This window comes from Paramisgurnus dabryanus, chromosome 19 (genome assembly GCF_030506205.2).
Source record: "Paramisgurnus dabryanus chromosome 19, PD_genome_1.1, whole genome shotgun sequence".
Taxonomy (NCBI): domain Eukaryota; kingdom Metazoa; phylum Chordata; class Actinopteri; order Cypriniformes; family Cobitidae; genus Paramisgurnus; species Paramisgurnus dabryanus.
The window spans coordinates 3,465,601-3,487,207 of record NC_133355.1 but is presented as its reverse complement, the minus strand read 5'-3'; the positions used below and the strand labels follow the sequence as shown (position 1 = coordinate 3,487,207).

The following is a 21,607-nucleotide window of genomic DNA, read 5'->3' as shown; positions in this document are numbered from 1 at the left end:
TAATAATGTTTTTAAAGGCAGATATATTGGTGCATCACTAATACTGTACTGAATATAAACATTTTGAAAATTTCCTTCATGTTTGAATTTCTAAAACCAGATTTGATCTCGCACAAAACTGTATTTCTTCACTTGAATGTCTTTAAAGAAATGTGAAGTGTTTCAGAAATGCAGTTGTCAATCTCTTCTTTCTGTTCATGTTTCCTTGAACGTAACCGTTTCCACAGACATTTATAGATGACGACTCCAGGGATCGCCAGACTGGGAACCCCAGCCAATATGAAGATGATGCCACTGATCCAGTCAGGATATGTTGCTTTTTTAAGCGTTGGGAAATTAATCTGGAGTCAAAGAGAGAAGAAAGTTCAGTCTGTGATCATCTGTAGAATGCACACAAATATATAACAATAATACAGACATTAAAGATCAATGCAGTACTGTGAGTATATCATACCAGCACAGTCAGATTCATTACAGAAGTAGATTTTATACATTTTGCTTTGGATGTAGACTGAGCTTTACCCAATGAGGATCCCAGACATTATACGTGAGCTGTTTGTTGACTATAGTGAAGAAGTAGAAGATGAGAATGACCAAGATGATGATCGGACTGAGAAATCGCCAGGTGATCTGCCAGAAAAGATTGGGCTTGTGGCCAACCATGAACTCAATGTCTTTGTTAAACCTGAAAGAGAAACAGGAGAACCGTAACATCTCATCTGCACTTAGAGAAACTTCTTTAAAAGGGGCATATGATGAAAATCTGACTTTTTTATGTTTTAGTGCTATAATTCAAAATCAACCTAGAAAATGTGAAAAAGATAATTTAGTTTTGGTAAACCATTCTCTGCAAGCTCATTGAAATTTGTCTCCCCTTGTGATGTCAGAAGGGGATCTTATTATTATAATATCGCCCCTTAATCTGCACTATCCAACCACAGCACTGCCATTTAGTGCAGAGAAAAAAATTATTGACAGCATAAATTAGTTTCAATTGTAATTCATCCATTATGGCAATCAGTGTTTGCATTTAATCAGCTCAGTTGCATTTAAAAGGACACACCCAAAAACGGCACATTATTGGTCACACCTACAAAAGTGTGTCAATTTATCTGTGGGGTATTTTGAGTAATCTGGGGACACCAAAGATTTATTTTACATCTTAAAAGCGCCTCATAATATGTCCCCTTTAATAGTTACAGTAAAGACATTTATATCATTCAAGATGATTATTCTCAACCTTTTAACCAATTAGAAGATCCAGTGATGGTTATCGTAGTGGTGAAAGGTTGCCTTCAGGAACACTGATCAGGGTTTGGTGATTTCCTCATATTTGCTGTTATTAAACTATTGTTGTTTGTATATCAGCTACCAGTTATTTAAACCCACATGGGTCTGTCCTTATTAAAGTGAATAAAATAGGACTGCAACTAATAATTATATTCATAATCGATTAATCTGGCAATATTTTTATTAATCGACTATTCTATATCTAAACTAACCCGCAGAAAAACATCAACCTTTATCATTTTTATGTATTAGTAGTTGCAGAATAAAGTCTCCATTGTGCTATATTTTTTAGGTTTAAGAGTGATTTGACTTTACCTGTCAATCCCATAGATGTAAACAACAGCAATAATCTCACAGAGTGCGATCACCAAAAGAGGAATCGAGCCGGCAAATCCATCAAACAGAGCCAGCCAGTAGTTACCGGAGGACTGGACGAATATCAGAGCCATCGTGAACGACAGCAGACAGGTCAGACCTGAAACAGCAGTAAAGAGAGCTCAGCACGTCTGCCCATGTGACGACTTCATGAACGTCATTAAGGATCATCTGTGTACCGGTGAACAGTTCTTTCGGCCATGTTTTAGGAAGAATGTTCAGGTCTTGTAGCGGCACCACCACACCTTCCATGTTGCCAAACATTGTGGAGAGACCCAGACAGAAGAGCATGATGAAGAAGAGGACGGCCCACAGAGGAGCGAAGGGCATCTTGGTGATGGCCTCGGTGAAGACGATGAAGGCCAAACCTGTGCCCTCCACTCCCTGATGTCAGAACAAAATAACCCAATTGAACTTATGGGAAAACAAACCCAAGAGACTTCAGATGAATGAAAGTACCTCACTGAGAAGAGTCTGCATGTCACAGGTCTTCATGTTGAGCTCCTGAATGAGGTCTGGTGATGTGACGTTCAGATCCTGGAGAACTTGAGCGTAGTTTCTCTCTGTGATGTTTCCCTCGGAAAGATCAAATGCATTCAGCAACGTCAGGATGTTCCTATACGACGTCACATGATTTTTATATAAAAGTAGATATTTTTGTAACGGGTTCGAGTGATTGGTACTCACCTGTTAAGACAGTCGTCATATTTCTCAGTGGCCCTGAAGCCGATGATGGAGTAAATAACAGTTGCGGAGTACACAGACGTGAGGCCGTTGATAACGGAGATCGTCACGGCATCTCGCTCACAGTTATTACTAATGAAAAAGTGTGTTTATATTTAAAAAGTCATAAAGTTGAAGTCTCATTTCTTGTTTTTTAACTTACTGAACAGGGTTGTAACTAGAGAACGAGATGAGACCGCCAAACGCCAGAGAGAAGGAGAACAACACCTGAGCTCCAGCGTCCAGCCAGGTTCCTGGTTTCATTAACTCATTAACCTTAACAGGTAAGCAGATCCATTAGAGCTCCCACTAGTGTACACCAGAGTAAATGAACGACTGGTTTAACTGGTAAACGTACATCTGGAGTAAAGAGGAACTTGATTCCATTCTGAGAGCCTTTTAGAGTCAAAGCTCTTATCAGAAAGATGGTGAGGACAACGTAAGGTAACGTGGAGGTGATGTACACGGCCTACAGACAGAAAATGAGTTTACACGTGAAAGCACTGACGTATGCAGATGACGTTCTTCTTACCTTTCCCGTAGTTTCGATTCCTCGAATACAGCAGACGTACAGCACTGTCCAAGCACAAAGCAAACACAACACCAGCCACCACTGCAGACCACCGGAGTCCTTGATCGACGCTGAGCTGTTCAGAGTCTCTCTGTACCAGAAATAATCCACCGCTGAACTCTCAGTGCATTCTGACTCCAGACCTGCAGGGGGAGACACTCAAACACTTCACCATAGTAAACATCGGACTTATATACACTGTTCTGCATCTTTCCAATGCTAACACTTCTTCAAATTTGTTGTTTGCTGTTAAGTCTTCACAGGAAACCTGAGGTCCAACCCGAGTCAAACCGGTTTGGGTCTAAAAGTTTCAAGTGCGCCAGGTCTCGGGTAATTTAGAATGAATGTGTTTTTGCCAATCGTACCCAACACGACCCAAGCTATCTTGCGTGTGTGCATCAAGTCCTTTTGCAACCCCTCTCTGTTTGCCAAGAGTGCTTGTGACATTGTGTGGCTGGCGGTAGGTTAATTTTCATTGAGACAGACCTGTCAATCAATTTTGAATGCATATTTTAGCATCTCCCTGTAGTTGGGCTGCGGGGCTGCACACACAGATCTGTCCCATTTACATTCAGGTCCAGTTGGGTCCAAAAAATTGCCACCGTGTCTGTTTGGACTCAGGTCTAATTTTGTTGGGTTTTATATATTTTTTTTTTATGTATGTTGGGTAAAAAGTGATTTGGGTCGGGTACATTTCTTTGGACCTGAGAAGACCTCTATTTCTATGCCATAATGAAGCGCTTTAATTTTATAATTCTGACATAAGATGAGAAATTAAGTCATTTTAGAGATGAAGGAGGTTATTTTATTCTTATGAAAAACTATGTAGACATTTAATGAGTTCAGATGCAAAAGCCGCTAAATGTCAAAAATGAGATAATGATATTGACCTTCAGAAATACTGATATGTTTGCTAAATGCCACATTGATTTTCAGCAAAATCCTCTATTTGCCCAGCAAAACATGGACCTGACCGTGATGAGTCACGAGCAATCATTTATCATTTGCATGGATTCTACATCACATCTTTAGCGATTTTATTCATAATGTCTTGTTCAAAGAAATTGTTTTTTTAGAAGTGGCGGCTTTTGCCAAAAAAGCTTGCATGCCCTTAGAGGGTTTTGCAGTGAAAGACAGTCAAATTTCTAGTTTGTGAAAATAACTTTTTTAACTGCCATTAAAGTGAAATGACTGAACCTAAACATAAAAACCTGTACAAGAAAACCTGTTTGCATCTGAACTGTAACACAGTAAGAGCTCCAGATGTACCGGTTCGGTTTGCATTCACAGGACATTGACTCCATGGCAGCGGATCTTGAAGAGAGTTGAAGAAGTACCACATGACCCAGGCCATGATGGTGTTATAATACATCCCCACCAGAAATGACACCAGCATGGAGGAGATACCTGTGTGACCAGATTGACATTAACACCTGTAAAACATGTTGCATGAGTTCACCTCTTCAACACAACATTATGACCGACCGACTCCAGCTAAGTAAGGATTGATGGCGGTCCAGACTCCAACACTTCCCTTCCTGAGTCTCTGTCCGATGGCAAACTCCAGGTGAAGCAGTGGAATTCCCTCCAGGACCAGAAGAATCAGGAATGGGATCATAAACGCTCCTGAAACAACAGAACAATCACATCTGATCTCTCTCTGAATCTGACAACATTTCATTCTAGATTCACAGCTGTTGTAGGATTTTATTTATTAGTCGGGATGTCATAAATTCACCAATAGAGCAAAATTATAACAATGCAATGATTTTTTGTATTCCAAGTATTATTCTGTTGAACTAATGGATCCAGCAGGTTACTAACCGACTCTTTAACCCATCTGTTACTCATTCACTGATATCACATGAAGTTTCTCTTCTTTCTCTCTCATTAACTGGTGCAGGGAGTACACCTTAATTTATACAAATTCAAATTAATATAACTGGTATTTTTTGGTCTAGAAGCCTAATCTTGGTCTTGTTTTAAAAAAGACACTTTAAAGAAGTGAAAATATAATTTTTTTTTAGCAATTTATATTTCTTTTAATAAACAAATGATAATGCAATAAAGTATGTTTTATACATTTAAATATCACAAAAAATGTGTTTGTTACGTTACACTTTTAGTGGTTTTACCAACATCGGCCACTAGGTGTCAACAGTTTACTGCATACTCTTGTTACAAATTAATAAATTACTGTTACTGGATTATTATTATTGCAAAAAGGTTTTGAAAAACTACATTCTTAGACCTTTCCAGTTTGTCATGATAAATTTATATAAACTCTGGTGTCCTGCTCACGTGACAGCACTAGTTAATAAATGTCTGCAAATTCAGCTACCAACGAGAAGATTGAAGAAAAGTTTAAGTTCATATTATCTGACAACAGTGATATGTCAATCAGTTTTGATCTACATCAGATATTAATGCAGTGTTGTCTTATCTCCTCACAGGTAAAAAAGCAATGCTGAATAATAAATGGTGGTGAGGTGAAATATTGAAATGTTCAGCCGAACCTCCACCGTGGCTCTGACACAGATACGGGAATCTCCAGACGTTCCCCAGACCCACGCAGAAGCCCACACAGGTCAGCATGTATTGAGTTTTGTTGTCCCATTGAGGTCTTTCTTCAGCCTCCTCTTCCTCGATCTTCTCCAGTTCAGCGTGAGATGGGATCCGGTCATCAACACCCGGGTTTGGAATCTTAATCCTCATCTTTGTCTGTGAGTGAATGTGGTCCAGTCTTTGTCTTTCTTGTCCTGTGCCGTGGGTTTATGTGGTCAGTTTATTAACTCTGTGACCTTTAGTACGTCTCATTATTCAGATGATCTGTGCTCAGCAGAATAACTAAACTTCATTAATGTTAGTTAATAAATAACCTTAACTTATGAATGGATTTTGCCTGTCAGTGTCTACTCAATTTGAATCCACGTTTGCTCAGATTTACAACTAGTATGTCATTTACTAACATATTTTTGTTTCTTTCCAAATAATTGATCTTCATTTAGAAAATGACATGATGTTTAATCTGGCTTCTCTTTCTTTTACTTAAAATCATTTTAAAACACTTGTGTAGCTATTCAAATCTGCTTTATTATTAGATGTACTGTGGTGAAATATTGTATCTTAAAAAAAAGTTACTTGTTACAAATGTTGAATTATGACTTATAATGAACTGTTTAGATTTGACACTTTGCATGTCAATAGTTGTAGCTTATTGAGTAAAATACACACAAACACTGATGGGTCTTAACTTTGGTTCAGTTACAGCCGGATGAACTTGTTGTTTTAGGAATTATCATTTGCATTGCACAATTGCATGTACAGTTTGTGGATTTGTAAAAGCATTATGTTTGTTTGACTTACACACCGTATTAAAACAATTCATTAAGCATATCTGGTTACATATCAAAACACATATCAACATCAGAACAGAAACACATCATTATTATCATTTACAACTCACTTTAAATTATATTGTAAACTTTAGTACATACAGTATGAATAGGGTGTCATTTCTTAACTATATAGACTCTGTACTGTAAATGATGAGGGAAGGGCTGTTTATATACAGTACAGTACATGTGTGTTATATAGATGAGCACCACAGCTCAATGAGGATCTGTCTTAACCCCTTCATCACAACACATCATCATATTACTGAGATCACTTCACTTCTGAATGATGAGGGTCTCTCTCTCTCTCTCTCTCTCTCTCTCTCTCTCTCTCTGTTGTCTAGCTGTGATTTATTGAATGAGCTGTGTTAATGTCCACATGTGTCTTGCGTGGCTCATCCGATATTTCAATCCTGGCAGAGATGGAGCTGACACTGTCTTTTTTCCCTTTTCTGCAGCAGTGTTTCTGGATGAGTTTGAATAAAGCCACACCTGGAATGAACAATGCGGGAATTCCAGCCAAAACAAAGATTATAGCATAAATCCATTCAGGGTAGGAAAGTGTGGCCAGGGCTGGGAAATTCTCCTGCAATGAAACATGACAAAAGTATAAATGCAATTTGAAATCATTTACATTTATGCATTTGGCAGACGCTTTTATCCAAAGTGCACTGAAAAAATCACCGGTTGCACATGATTGAATGAAGTTTTCTTAAAATGAAATGAATGCAAGTTAAATCTTCATTCAATCATGTGCAACCAGTGTCCACACATTTTTATTTTCTCAGTGTGACTTAAAGTGCATTACAAGGTTTTATCAATGTGTGCGTTCCTTATGTTTTGAACCCAACTGCTCACACATTGCATTAATAAATCATCTTATACATCCTTATGGACAAAAGCACAGTTGACAAAGCCTATGCATCATATACTTGGATGTTTTTCCCTATAACATTTTAAATTATAAATTAATAAAGTTGTATTTTCCTCATGCAGTCTATTGGTTTATGTTAAGTGACTGTTTCTATAGAAATAAACTGTTATTGCTATTTGTGTTATTATTTCTCTTTCAGGCATTTCAAGTGAACAGATTTTATGTACAGAAATCCTCAGCTCATCCTCCATAGAAATGTGTGAGTAAAAGCATCTGTATGAAACGTACATTTATATTTATGCATTTGCCAGATGCTTTAATCCAAAGGTTTTATCAGTCTCTTTGTTCCCTTGGTTTGAACCCATGACCTTTTGCGCTGCTAATGCAATGGTGGATTAGTGCTATTTTTATCCTAATCTTTTGCTTCAAACCTTACTCTAAACCAGTGGTTCTCAATCCTGGTCCTGGAGGCCCACTGCTCTGCACATTTTGTATGTCTCTCTTATCTGATGGACAATGAGATCTCTGCTAATGAGCTGATGATTTGAATCAGCTGTGTTAAACAAGGGAGACATACAAAATGTGCAGAGCAGTGGGCCCCCAGGACCAGGATTGAGAACCACTACTCTAAACCCAACATCTCAGGAGATTTCAGTGTTTTTTCTGTATCCCTTTTAGCCAAAACCATGCTTTACCATTGAGTTATACAGAAGCACAGATGTAAAGAGAGGATCAGATTCAGTACATACAGACTCGGGGTCCCAGGCGATGTACGTCAGCTCTTTGCTTATAGTTGTAACAAAGTAAAAAAGGAAGATAACCAACACAAGAAGAGGACTGACGAATCTCCATGTGATCTGCCAGAAGAGGTTGGGCTTGTGACCGATCATGAATTCAATATCATCATTGAATCTACTCGGAGAGAACACAGACACACACATTGACAGAGTTTAAAGAATTGAAATGATAAACTAAGGCCATAAATAAAATCATGAGCTTGATAATGGGCAGAATATTGCCTATTTAATTTTGGCTAAAACAACGGCTGTCAGTGAAAGTCTAATAGACTTCTACACTGCAAAAAATGATTTTCAAGAAAAAAAATATTATTTTTTTTGTCTTGTTTTCAGTAATAATATCTAAAAATTCTTAAATTAAGATGCTTTTTCTTGATGAGCAAAACAACCTTAGAAAATAAGTCTAGTTTTTGAGCAAAAATATCTAATTTAAGTAAGTTTGTGCATAAAACAAGCAAAAAAAATCTGCCAATGGGGTAAGCAAATTTTTCTTGAATTTTTCGTGAATTAAGTGTTTAAGAAAAATGTTCAAGATTTTGCTTACGCCATTGGCAGATTTTTTTTGCTTGTTTTATGCACAAACTTACTTAAATTTGATATTTTTGGTTTTAAAAACTAGACTTATTTTCTTGGGTCATTTTGCTCATCAAGAAAAAGCATCTTCATTTAAGAATTTTTTGATATTTAAGTTAAAACCAATGAAGCAGCTAATCCTGGTTTTAAACTTAAGCTTGAAACAAACTATAAACTTATTTCTGAAATCTGATTGGTTGAATGAAATGTTGTCCCAGAGTCAACATAATGTTCTGGGAGTGTGCTTTAACTTTTAAGCAAAAAAATTGCTTATTTGAAAACAAGATGATAGACTTACACCCATCATCATGATTGACATTAGAAACAAATGATCTTTATTCTGACCTGTCAATCCCGTAAATGTAGACCACGCCCACCATCTCACAGAAGGCAATGATGAGAAGAGGAATAGATCCAGCGAAACTATCAAACAGAGCCAACCAGTAGTTCCCTGAACCCTGAGCAAATATAACAGCGATACTAAAAGAGACAAAACACACCAGACCTGAAACACAGACACACAAACTTCAGTCAAGTCAGACCCAATGACCCGATCAGAGTCAACACGATGCATTCATCATCTTCACCTGTGAAGATCTCCTTAGGCCATCTCTTTGGGAAGATGTTCAGGTCTTGGAGCGGCACCACCACACCCTCGATACTGCCGAACATGGTGGAGAGACCCAGACAGAAGAGCATGATGAAGAAGAGGACGGCCCACAGAGGAGCCACGGGCATCTTAGTGATGGCCTCGGTGAAGACGATGAAGGCCAAACCTGTGCCCTCCACTCCCTGTCAACATCAGATGATGAAGATCACTCAACAGTTTCAGATCTAAGGATTTGATTCATCTACCTAGTAGTGAAACACAGACCTGACTGAGGAAGGTTTGCATGTCACAGGTCTTCAGATTAAGGTCTTGATAAGTATCTGGTGCTGTGACGTTGAGATTCTGAATGTACCAATCATAGTTGGCCTCTGTGATGTTTCCTTCAGGAAGATCGAACGCATTCAGCAGCGTCAGGATGTTACTGTGCACAGACAAACATGATGTCTTAAAGCTCATTTTGAGATTTTTGTCTTACATGAAATCTGTGTAAATGTCAGATGTGAACACAAACCCATTAAGACATTCATCAAAGCGCTCCGTCGCCCTGAAGCCGATGATGGAGTAAATCACAATGGCAGCGTAGATGGATGTCATCCCGTTTATTATAGAGATGATGACGGCGTCCTGCTCGCAGTTATTACTGTAAAGACAGAACGAGTTCATATGAATGTGCTGCTGTAGATGATTCACTGTTATATAATGTTGATAATGTTTCTCACTGTACGGAGTTGTAGCTGGAGAAGGCGATGAGACCACCGAACGCCAGAGAGAACGAGTAAAACACCTGCGCACCTGCGTCCAGCCACGTCGATGGGTTTGCAAGCTCATCCAACTGCGTACATAAGATATGAATACATACAGCGCAGGCAGGAGTCATATATGATTGATGTAGAGTATAGGAGAAAGCTTACGTCAGGTGTAAACAGATACTCGATTCCCCTCACAGAACCTTTCAGGGTCAAACCTCGGATCAGGAAGATGGTCAGGACCACATAAGGAAGAGTTGATGTGATGTACACGGCCTGAAGTCAAAGCAATACAACATTACTGTAATTTAATAGTTCATGGAAAGTGTTTGAACTCTTTACCTTTGTACTCATGATATATAAGATGATAAGATTCCATCAGTTTCCATCGGATTATCAGTTTAGTTTTTGCTGATCTCAGAGCTGGACTGTACAAAGAAATGCATTTCATTTCACTTTATGAGGCGGTTTCGCGAACAGGGTTTATCCTAGTACCAGACTATAATGTAAGTTTGACCTGCTTTCATTTAAAATCATCTTGTCCTGTTTTTATTTTAACATTTATTAGTGACTTTTGTCTTAAGATCCACATCTGTAGTGTTTTTTTGTAGTTAATATAAATAAAGCTTAGTCCTGGATTAATCTAAACCATGTCTGGGAAACCGCACCTCTATGATTCATCTTGATTAGTGAGGAGTTGAAATAAGTTAAGCTAATTCAAATTTTTTTTTAGTTATCTACATCTCACTAGTCAAGATTATTCATATTCAATTGAAATGACTTTCTATGTTGGTTAAACTTAAACATTTAAGGCGACCAGGAATTTTTCCCACACATCTGGCCTAACAATGCCTTTTCAATGTCAAAGTAAAATGATATTATAACATATATTTTTATGTTACTTTGACTTAACAAATTAAGTTTAACAATTTCAACTTGCTTTTCTAAGTTATGTCACCTTATCACAAGTCAAAACTTAAAAAAGTAGGTTGAATTGACTTAATAAAGTTGGTTAAACTTCATGCTGCATTGTTTTTACAGTGAGGATCTAATACACTTCCATAAAGTACTTCAAGTGCTCTAATTTCTCACACTTATTGTGTACTTAATATACAAAAAATACACTTTAGTTTTTTTTAAATAATCTTAAAATGTGCTCATCTGTGCACTGTAAAAAATACTTTGCTGCCTTAAAATTTTTTGTTAAATCAACTCAGATTTACAAGTCATGTCAACAGAGATGAGTTGTCACAACTTATAAAATATAGTTGATAAAAGTCTTAATTTTATAAGTTATAACAACTCACCTGTAGTTATAACAACTCATCTCTAGTCAAGATAAATAATAGTACGTTGAAATGACCGAGTTGATTCAACAAAAAATTTTAAGGCAGCAAAGTATTTTTTACAGTGTGCTATTTTGAAAAACCATGAATATGAACTGAAATGTGTAAAGTATTTAGTTACAATCTTTGTATGAAGAGGGGTTTGTTTAATACAAGTGGTAACTATTCTTTTTTTAAATACAGAGTATGTGAAGCACACTTAAGTTCATATTCATGATGTCTTGTAAAAGCACAGATAAGTACACTTAGATGAAGTACTATCGAAGAATTTTTAGTATATTAAATACAAAATTAGCGCTCAAAAACTTCGAGCACTTCAATTGAAGGGTACTACTTCATCACCTATTTTAGGTTTGCTAATCAACATATATTTTCATGCTCTTTAACTTATAAAACTAGTTAAAGTTGTTAACTTGATTTTTTTAAGTTAAGTAAACTATTCACAGGTCAAAACTTAAACGTTGAGTTGACTTGCAAAACCAAGTTGTTTTAACTTTATGCTACATTTTTTTTCAAAGTGTGGGTTGAATTCTGGGTAGTCATTAGTTAAATATTGTACAGCTGCAAACCCCACAGTTTTTTGTACCTGTTTTCATATCGAGGAGGTTATTAACACACTGTAAAGAAATTGCAGCATGAAGTTAACATTTCTTGGTTTTGAGTATTGGTTATGGTATTTTAAGTTTTGACCTCTGAATAGCTGACATAGCTTATAAAAACTAGTTGAAGCTGTTAAACTTATTTATTCAAGTAGCATAAAAATATATGTTGATTTGACAAAAATGCAGCTTTTTTATAGTTCATTGAACAAATTAACATTTGTCTGTTTTTAAGATTTTGCTTTTCAATGTGGGTTGTTAATAAATAATCTTTGTGTTGTGTTTTACTGTGAGTGTATATAATGCTCTTGTTGAGATTATTATGGTCTTATGCTAAACAACATTTGTATTTTTCTAGCATCATCTGTCAAGGTCTTTAACCCGTGTGTTTAAATAACCCATAATGACCTTGCCGGTGGTCTCGATGCCCCTCAGACAGCAAACCCACAGCAGCGTCCAAGCACAGACCAGAGACACCACCATCCACCACTGCATTCCTCCTGATTCACCGATGGATGTGGTCGAGTTGAGCGTCTCTCTGTACCAGAAATAATCCACCGGAGAACTGCGCGCACATTCAGACACGAACCCTGTCACATACAGAAGAGATTTCATTTATAAAGCACACACAAGAGCAGACTATAATAATTTCATGTATATCAAAATCAGTTTTATGTGCACCTGTCTTGTTCTCATTGAGAGGACATTGACTCCAGGGCAGCGGATCCTGAAATGAGTTAAAGAAGTACCACATGACCCAGGCGATGATGGTGTTATAATACATCCCCACCAGAAACGACACCAGCATGGAGGAGATACCTGTGTGATCAGATCATCTGTTAACATCTCCTTCTTTTACAGATCGTGTGCTCTTCATGATCTAATACTGACCGACTCCTGCTAAATAAGGATTGATGGCGGTCCAGACTCCGACACTTCCCTTCCTGAGCCTCTGTCCGATGGCAAACTCCAGGTGAAGCAGTGGAATTCCCTCCAGGACCAGAAGAATCAGGAACGGGATCATAAACGCTCCTGAATGGATTACACATTTGAAGTATGTTTGCTCACATTCATCTCATTTGCAGTATTTCATAACATAAAAACAAATTGAATTTAAAAATGATTTTAGTTTGAAACCCTAATAAGTTGACTTAACTCATTTGATTGGGTAAACTAGCTCCCTCAATTCAATTAAGAAATGGGTCCCACAAAAACCTATATTTTTAAGTTCAATTAACTTGATAACTAGACATACAGTAGACTGAACTTAAATTAAATTCAATTCAAAATGTTCAGGTGCATGGAGCTTATGGGTATTCCTCACAACATTTTGAACTGATCATTTTAAGTTAATTGCACTTGAATTTTTGAGTTAATCGTTTTGTAAGTTAAATGAACAAAGATAATTATGTTATGGATCCAAAATGATTGCTGATTTTTGCGTACGAACGACATTATGGTTTCAGTGTTCATATTTTGAATTAGCTTTTATTTTTATGTTTTAGTTTTTATATTTTAATAGTGTGTTTCAGTTTTAGTTTTTTGCTGTGTCATTGGTGTTTTTATCTCAGCGTGGAGTTATTATCAGTTCATAGATCTGAAGTCTTAATGACCCGAGCTTAAAGTCCACATGTGGATATCAGCGCTTGAGATTCAGGTGTGAAGATATGAAGGACAACAGAAGATCCATCAGGAAGTTTACACCTGCTGTGTATACCCTCACCATATCTACATATTAATGCCATATCATCATGAAAATGTACTCATGTTCATGTTTACTAGATTAACTCTACTATACACAACCCATAAAACTTCTTCATGGAGATCTCAGATGTGTTTGCATTCAAGAAATCTTAAAAGACTGATTGTTTCTCCTTTAGTTCCTTAGGAAAATGAAAAATCAGTGACGTTAAGACATTGTTGAGATCTTATTAAGACCTATAGTACATAACTGAGGTTTCAGCTGATATACAGATGACTTGGTTTCGATCAATTTCAGATTTGATGTAATAACTTTTAGTTACTTTTTAGTTTTAGTTAACTTTAGTTGTGTAATTTCTGTATTAAGGAGAATTTTTTCAAACACACACGAGTTGTGTTGAGATGTGTTGAGATGTTAAATGCATTTCTGAATGGTTTTGTTCATCAGGTTTAGATGTCTCGTAGCTCTTAGGTTCATTACTGTGATACACATCTGCTGTTTCTTTGAGGTTAAATTAATCTTTAACTATTTAACTGTTTTAAGTGGTTATATGGAGGCCATTAGGATCGGTATGAGGTTTTATGAGATGAATCACAGCTAGTCTATTAAATGCAAAAATAAGTGCAGGCAATTTGCATCAGACTCATTAACTTTCATTTCACTTTTTTACTGAATAACTTACAGTGTCAATGAAGTCACATTTAGAAACATGCTACTAGTATTACATTAAACCCCAGTGGTCTCCAACATGGTGCCCTCCGTTGTATAGCTTGGCTTTTAAACAATGATAAAACATATCAATACGTAAAAATAAATAATATCAACAAGTAAAACAAAAAAGTTTTGAGTAGATTTTATTAAAAAAGTAGCCCTCTATCTATTATGGTAGCCCTTGCCCACCCTTGCATTGTACATCTTTCTGTCAAATAATTTCTACTTGCTTTGATATTTTATTTACTAACTTAACTGTTCAGATAACATATATTGTCTTCTTTTAAAGGTTTGTGTCTTACCTCCGCCGTGACTCTGACACAGATACGGGAATCTCCAGACGTTCCCCAGACCCACGCAGAAGCCCACACAGGTCAGCATGTATTGAGTTTTGTTGTCCCATTTAGGTCTTTCTCCAACTTCTTGTTCCTCGATCTTCTCCAGCTCAGCGTGAGATGGGATCCGGTCATCCAGACCCGGGTTAGGAATCTTTAGTTTCAGCTTCATGTTTTCTGTGTTTGGTCTGAGAAATGAAAGAGACAAACGGAGACCGAGGGGTTGCAGTATATCTCAATAAATACTGTCATCAATATTAACATGATGAACTTTAGCATCCCCTCCCTCTCTCGCCTCTCTATCTCTCTCTTTCTCTAAAGATTGCTATACTGCTATACAAGTTATATCAATGTGCTTTATGTTACTTTAACTTACATACAACTTGTTTAATAAGTTATAGCAACTTATCACTAGTGAAAATATATGAAGAAGTTTAAATGACTTGCAAAGTAAATGTGATTAAACTTTAAAATGTATTTTTAAAGCTTATAATCCACCCAAAAAGTTTTCATTATCTTAAAAGGATTGTTGAATATTCTGTCATCATATACATAAACATAAACGTCTGTTTTGCTTTAATAAGGCAGGAAACAGGAGCATCATTGAATCTCATAGTAGGAAAGAAAAAACCTATGGAAGTCAATGGGGCTTCTGGTTTGGTTACAAACATTACTCAAAATATTTTCCTCTATTTTCAGCAGAACAAAGTATTTTTAACAAAGTTTGGAGCAACATGAGTGTGAGAACATGATGACAAAATGATAATTTTTGGATGAATATTGCATACAAATCTCATTCAGATAATGTTTAAATTATGTTATATTTGTTGTACTGAAAGTAATTTGTTTTATTTTAATAAAAATTCACTAAGAATCTCTTAAAATCTTCTTGAAAATGTCTTCATGAGATTCAGTCAGTTAATAATGTTACTGGAGTTGCCTTTCATGCATTTATCTGTCATTCATAAAATCATTAATGTGTCAGATTGACAGCTGCATGACACACGTGAGGGGCGGAGCTACACTTGGCCACACCCACTTCAGCAGCAGAACACTTAGTGCCTTAACAACGTCAGATTTATAATGGCCACAATCTTAGGTATGTTACAGATATGACATGAAGACGTCATAAACCCTGAAACTCATACGAGAGAGCTGAAGTCCACAGCTGATCTCTATTAATGCATTAAAACACTTCATCAAGAGTCATTTTATGCAGGCACATGAATATATTTGTGGTTTTAAGCAATGATTGATAGCATTTGAACAGCTCAGCTTTCACTAGATGATATAAATAAAAAACTTATTGACCAGTTATAACCTCATGTTCTGCGTGTTCAGGCATTTAGTCTGGTCAATGATTTGGGATTAACACTGAATAAATTGTTGTAATCATTTCCCTAAGCTGGTTCAATGTGTTGTTTATGTAATGTTAGGTTAAACCTCTTACACTCTGGATTTCCACCTGGATTTGGCCTACCCAATTTCAAAAGCTTCCCATACCCACAAGCAGAGGTGCACATACAAAAGTTTGGTATCATTTTACAGAAAACCCTTTGAAATGACATAAAACACTGTTGAAAGTGCTCAACATGGTTGTATGTGTTGTCAGTCCTCTAATAAACACAAAAATAAACAGGCGCTTTTTGATGTTTTTTTTCTAAAGTCTGTATTTGAAAGTGTATAACTCTGGCCCTGAGAGGTAACGAAACCTGCAGACAGTTTTGTTTGATTCCAGCAATTGTCAGCTTACAGAGGAAAAAGGAATTTTTTATCTATCATAATAAATGCAAAAGTTATTTTACTCCAACTGAAGGGAGGAATAATACCCTTTTTGTATCCAATTTCCGCCTAAAAATATTTGAAGTGCTCCCATTACCACATACAGTGGAATAAATGCAATTTCTTTATATCATTTTCCAGAAAACCCTTTGAAGTTACATAAAAAGCTGCTGTTTGTGACAAATATTGTTATTTATGTGGTTTTTCATAGGATAAAACACCAAATTTTCTTTTTTATGTTGTAAACACTGTCTTTGATAGTGTATAACTCTGGTTCTGGGTGCTCTAGCAGACTGCAGACAGTTCTGGTTGTTACCAGCAGCAGACAGTAAACACCCAAAAAAAGAATGAACTCTTTATCATGTCGCATTCAAAAGTTATTCTCATTTTACTGAAGTGTGCGAAAATAAATTTTTCATATAAATATTAATTTTTTGTTTTGCACATATAATAAATAGCAAGGGATTAATTATGCACACAACCAAAGAAAATGCTGTGAATGGACTCATTTTTTAGAGTAGGACCTAAAATAAAAGATGGTGTATCATTTGTGGCTATATGTGCTATCTGAGCCAGTCCACACTCAAGTTTCACATATGTTTACAAAAGACAATTTTTTACCTCATTATTCATTTGACGATTGTTGGATATGTGTTGATATTAGAACAAAAATATGAAATATGTGAATATTAAATCGTATAAAAAAATGGGGGGGGGGTGATAGTGTAAATTAAGTGTAAATAACTTTCTTACAGTAAAAGATATCTCAAAATGATGCATATCTGGAGAAAGTAGAGACTCTAAGCTTTTAAACAGTATCTCAGTGTTTCCCAACCTTTTTCTGCCACAGCATAGTTTTGTAAAAAGTAAAAGTTAAAAAAAATCATACGGCACACCACTTTCACAATAAGCATTAACAAATCTGCACAAACTTGTATTGCAATGCTTCAATGACTTGTTAAACTGGAATATTATACTGTATTAAATGTAGTATTCATATTTATTGTGAAACTTGATCTTGTTTTGATTAACACCAATGATATCCTGGCTGGAATTGATGACAGTGACACACGCTTCAATGGCTTTTTCAAGTACTGTGTTAATGCGGTGTTATTTTTCCACGGCACACCAAACAAGTGATCACGGCACAGTGGTTGGGAAACACTGCAGTATCACATGTGTGGTACGGGGTCTATGACAGGCCATTATAAATTAAAGGAATATTTTATATTAGGTCATAATAATTAATTTTGGACCCGGTACAGAGTCAAAGATGCTGTGTGTGTAGGAGATCCTCACAACCTTTAAATGTGTTTAGCTGTAAATGCAATCTTTCTGTTACATTCAGATAAAGTTGACTGCAGGGGTCAGATTGTGAACATCATTTCTGACACTGAGTCATGTTTACAACATTGTTTACAACAGAAAAAGACGTAAGTACTATCAATTATGTTCGTAATTACTGATAATACAAACTGCAAGTGTCATTCGAGAGAGAGAGAAAGAGAGAGAGAGAGAGAGAGAGAGAGGTTATATAGCTTGGTTTTGTATCATAAAAGTATATGTAACATACAAGACGACACAGACACGTTTCAAATTGCCCTTGTAAAGGTACAGAAATACTCCTGGAAATCAAGTGTCATTTAACACAAATGTTAAAAAGCGCACCCAATATAAAGTTTCATTAAAATCAACCCCATGATCTTGATGTTGCAGCTACAGCTAGTAAACTGCTACTGACCAGCTCCGGCTGTTTTACATTTACTAATGCCCAGTCAATATATCACTAATGCATGTAAGTTTATTATTAAACTCTTGGTGATTTTGTGTGCATGATTTTTAGAAAGAAGAGATAGAGAAAATGTATGATGTCACATCACTTATGAGCAGAAGATCTGAACCGCTGAGAGTATTTAACCCATCACAGTGAGTAATCAATCAATCATTAACTCACACAGTGACACTTGTGATTATTGTTATATCTTATGTGTTGTCTCTTTATTGTACAGCACTTTGGTCACCTCGTTTGTTTTTCTAAGCACTACATCAGTGTTCCTCAAAGTATGGGGCGGCCTCACTGGTGGGGAATAGAAACATTACGAGTGGGGCGTGGCAAATGGGAGGAAATTTGTAATTTTTGTGCCCATCTCTATAAATACCTTTATTTCTTGACAATACACTCAAAACAACACATTTAAATACAAGACTAACTTAAAACGACATCAGACTGTGAAGAAAATGTCACGTAGAACCTACAAAAATGGATTAACGTCAGAATGTTAATTAAAGCGGAACAAAAACTTTAATGTGGAGAGGCGGTATAGTTGGTGGCGGGTATAAAAGTTAACAATGGATAAGTTTGTGACACAGAATGAAAAGAAAACTGGAGATTTGTCATCAGCAGAGAAAACCAAACCAGTGGACCTAATCAACTTGTCAGAGACAAAATGCAAACACAGCTGCATTATTATTATTATTTACTTTTGAACAAAGTCTTATTTCATGCAAAGTGTTAATACATTTGTACATTTATTTTCTCTATTGAAAGTGTTTAATGCTGTTATGTTGGGGGTGATTGGGGAAAGGTGGGGCTCGGAAACCCTTCCCTACCTCCAAAGTGGGGCTCGGCAGAAAAAGTTTGAGAAACACTGCACTACATGAATAATAAACACTCAAACATTATTACATTTGTGTCTCAGATGACATTTCTGGATTTGAATGAAGATGCAGTGATGCAGTGCTGATTTCAGACAGAAGGCGGCGCTGTTCTGTGCTTTTCCAGGACTACAGCATCACTCATCTGTTACACAAATACACATGATGTGATGTGATGTGATGTGATGTGATGTGATGTGATGTATTGTTATGTACACTGCTGTTGCTGGTCCATGTTTACGCCACTAGGAGGCTTTATTGGTTTTAGGATTGCTTATGTTTATGTGCTGTTTCATAGTTTACTATTATTATACATTTGAAAAATAGTCATAATAAGAGTTTAGATGTAAACAAACCTTTATTAGTTCGCATTTATGCATTAGGCAGATGCTTTAAATTATTTATTATATTCATTTTCCCTGCATGTGTTTTCTGGAAATCAAACCCACAACCTTTTGCGCATCTAACGCAATACTGGCTGTATTATAACAGTCTTGCTTACTTCAGAGTTTAACTTTATATATAAAATATAATAAGCAGGTTTTAGCTTGTACTTCATCATTTATACTTTACATATTAATGCGATAAAAAGTGAAAAAATACACTTCCATAATATACTTATGTGCTCTATTTTCATGCACTAATTTTGTACTTAATTTACTCAGTGTTGGGTGTAACTAGTTACTAAGTAATTAGTTACTAAAATTTAATGAATTAACTTCTGTGTATGGACTGTAGATCAATGATATATAATAATACAATAGTGAATTTAACATCAACATTTAAAGTCTAAGGTTAAAATGCATGTTTTTATGCATCCTTCTCACTTTAAATGCTTTAGAAGAATTATGATAACACGCTGATGTAGTTTACAATTCTCACTATTAACTAGTTGGTTATTAGCATTAATATTACTGAGATATTGGCTGTTTATTAATACTTAAAAAGCACATATTAAGGCCTGATTCTGCAAAACCTTATTCTACTTAATCCTACCCATACTTTAACTTTACAACTACTTTACTAAGTATTAATAAGCAGTAATTAGGACTATATTGAGGCAAAAGTAGTTAATAGTTACTCAACAGTGAGAATTGGACTTTAAAAAGTGTGAATTATTACTGATGTAATTGATTGAATAATTGATGAACTTTTATGATTTATTCCAGCTGCTTCAAGCCTATCTTCATATCATTTACTAACTATAGGATTTAGAAAGTAATTAGTAATTAAATACTTTTTGAAGAGAATAATTTGTACAGAAATCTAATTACATGATTGAAGATGTAATTAGTAACTAGTAATTAATAACTTTTTGAGTAACTTACCCAACACTGAATATACTAAAAAAAATTATTTAGTACTTCTTGATATGTTCTTAAGATTATCTGTGTGTAGTTATTGGTGCTTTTCTGAAACATACTATCTCTGTAAAAAAATGTATTTAACACTTTTATTAAACTTGAACCTTACAAAGATGGGTTAAAGTTTACTACAGGTGTAAACTAAATACATTTTTATAGACATTTCAATTCATATTCATGGTGTCTCAAAATAGCACAGAGAAATACACTTATGTACATAAAGTTATATTAAGAATTACTAAGGAACACTTTGTTTATTAAGTACAAAATTAGTGTGTGAAAATAGATCACTTTTAAGTACACTATATGGAAGTGTACTACTTTATCACCTGTGGTGATTGAGAGGCTGCGTTACTCTGTCTGTCCGCTGGATGTCGCCGTTTCACAGTAATCTGATCCCGCATCTGAAGCGCTTAATCCACGGGGGGGGTCCGCCCGGCTGTCCCGCACCTTCCGACGCGTTCACCCGGTCGTGACGCGCGACACTGACGCTCAGACGCGCAGCCACGGGACAGTAACTGCCCGTCTCTCCACTTCATCCGCGGGTGCAGTCAGTGAAGGTCGCGGGACTTTTGTTGTCGTTACCGGAGAGCGCGCGCGTGGAAACGGCTCATGGACGCATCATGTCGACGTTTGTGTGTCGGGTTCAGTTTTTAGACGATACCGATCCGTTTAACAGCACCAGTTTTCCCGAACCGAGCAGACCTCCACTTTACACATTCAGAGAAGATATCCCGGTGATAAACCAGCTCGCGGGGATCCACAGACTCCTCAAAGCTCCACACAAAGTGAGAAACACGCACACTTTATTCCTTTATAAGTTATCTACTAAAGTTTGTGCTTTTATGTTTGCATATATTTTAAATAAAACTTTTTTTGTATTTCTAAATACGCATAGTGTAGGCTTGTCACGGGTCTTTTATATATTTTGTATTATAATGAACTTGTTAAAGTCTAGTGATGGTGTGTATTTGTCACAGCTCATTAATCAGTATTTTGTATTATATAATGATTTATAAATAATTGTAGTGTGTTGTGTGTATTTGTGAGAGGTCTTCTTGTTAAAGTGCGACAGGTGCTGCTGTGAGATTATAGCTCGGCTCCAGATATAGCGCAGCGGCGCGCACGAGTCTCTCTGTACAGCACTCATTTCACTCAG

The 21,607-nt window shown here is 36.2% G+C and overlaps 3 protein-coding genes across 3 annotated transcripts in view; 1 reads left to right on the top strand and 2 right to left on the bottom strand.

Moving 5' to 3' along the window:
• Positions 1-1,601: 1,601 nt before the first annotated feature.
• On the bottom strand, positions 1,602-5,674 carry LOC135771289 (sodium-dependent neutral amino acid transporter B(0)AT1-like). Its single transcript, XM_065281490.2, is given in 10 exon segments — positions 1,602-1,765; positions 1,845-2,049; positions 2,125-2,281; positions 2,353-2,481; positions 2,552-2,697; positions 2,747-2,857; positions 2,921-3,102; positions 4,229-4,366; positions 4,445-4,585; positions 5,476-5,674. Coding segments are annotated over 10 exon segments (1,572 nt in total).
• Positions 5,675-6,054: 380 nt separating this feature from the next.
• LOC135774014 (sodium-dependent neutral amino acid transporter B(0)AT1-like) lies at positions 6,055-14,862 on the bottom strand. Its single transcript, XM_065283947.2, has 12 exons — positions 14,615-14,862; positions 12,791-12,931; positions 12,581-12,718; positions 12,308-12,489; positions 10,120-10,230; positions 9,928-10,040; positions 9,720-9,848; positions 9,473-9,629; positions 9,186-9,390; positions 8,944-9,103; positions 7,978-8,140; positions 6,055-6,940 (listed from the first exon to the last, which is right to left on the bottom strand). Exons 1-12 carry the CDS (start codon positions 14,817-14,819, stop codon positions 6,695-6,697), a joined length of 1,950 nt encoding a protein of 649 aa, XP_065140019.1. The 5' UTR covers positions 14,820-14,862; the 3' UTR covers positions 6,055-6,694.
• A 6,084-nt stretch (positions 14,863-20,946) lies between these two features.
• The window catches only part of fhod3a (formin homology 2 domain containing 3a), a 37,500-nt gene continuing 36,839 nt past the window's right edge, over positions 20,947-21,607 (top strand). Inside the window, exon 1 of the mRNA XM_065283958.2 lies at positions 20,947-21,236. Coding sequence (XP_065140030.1) covers positions 21,072-21,236 — 165 coding nt within the window. The 5' untranslated portion in view covers positions 20,947-21,071. The remainder of the gene's footprint in view (positions 21,237-21,607) is intronic.

What these genes read in the sequence shown, in the direction of transcription:
- LOC135774014 (XM_065283947.2), bottom strand. Translation starts at nt 14,819, where the DNA reads ATGAAGCTGAAACTAAAGATTCCTAACCCGGGTCTGGATGACCGGATC. An exon ending in AGTATCTGTTTACACCTGAC is followed by an intron (nt 10,041 to 10,119) that starts GTAAGCTTTCTC and finishes TTATGTACGCAG; the next exon opens with TTGGATGAGCTTGCAAACCC. An exon ending in TCCAGCTACAACTCCGTACA is followed by an intron (nt 9,849 to 9,927) that starts GTGAGAAACATT and finishes CTGTCTTTACAG; the next exon opens with TAATAACTGCGAGCAGGACG.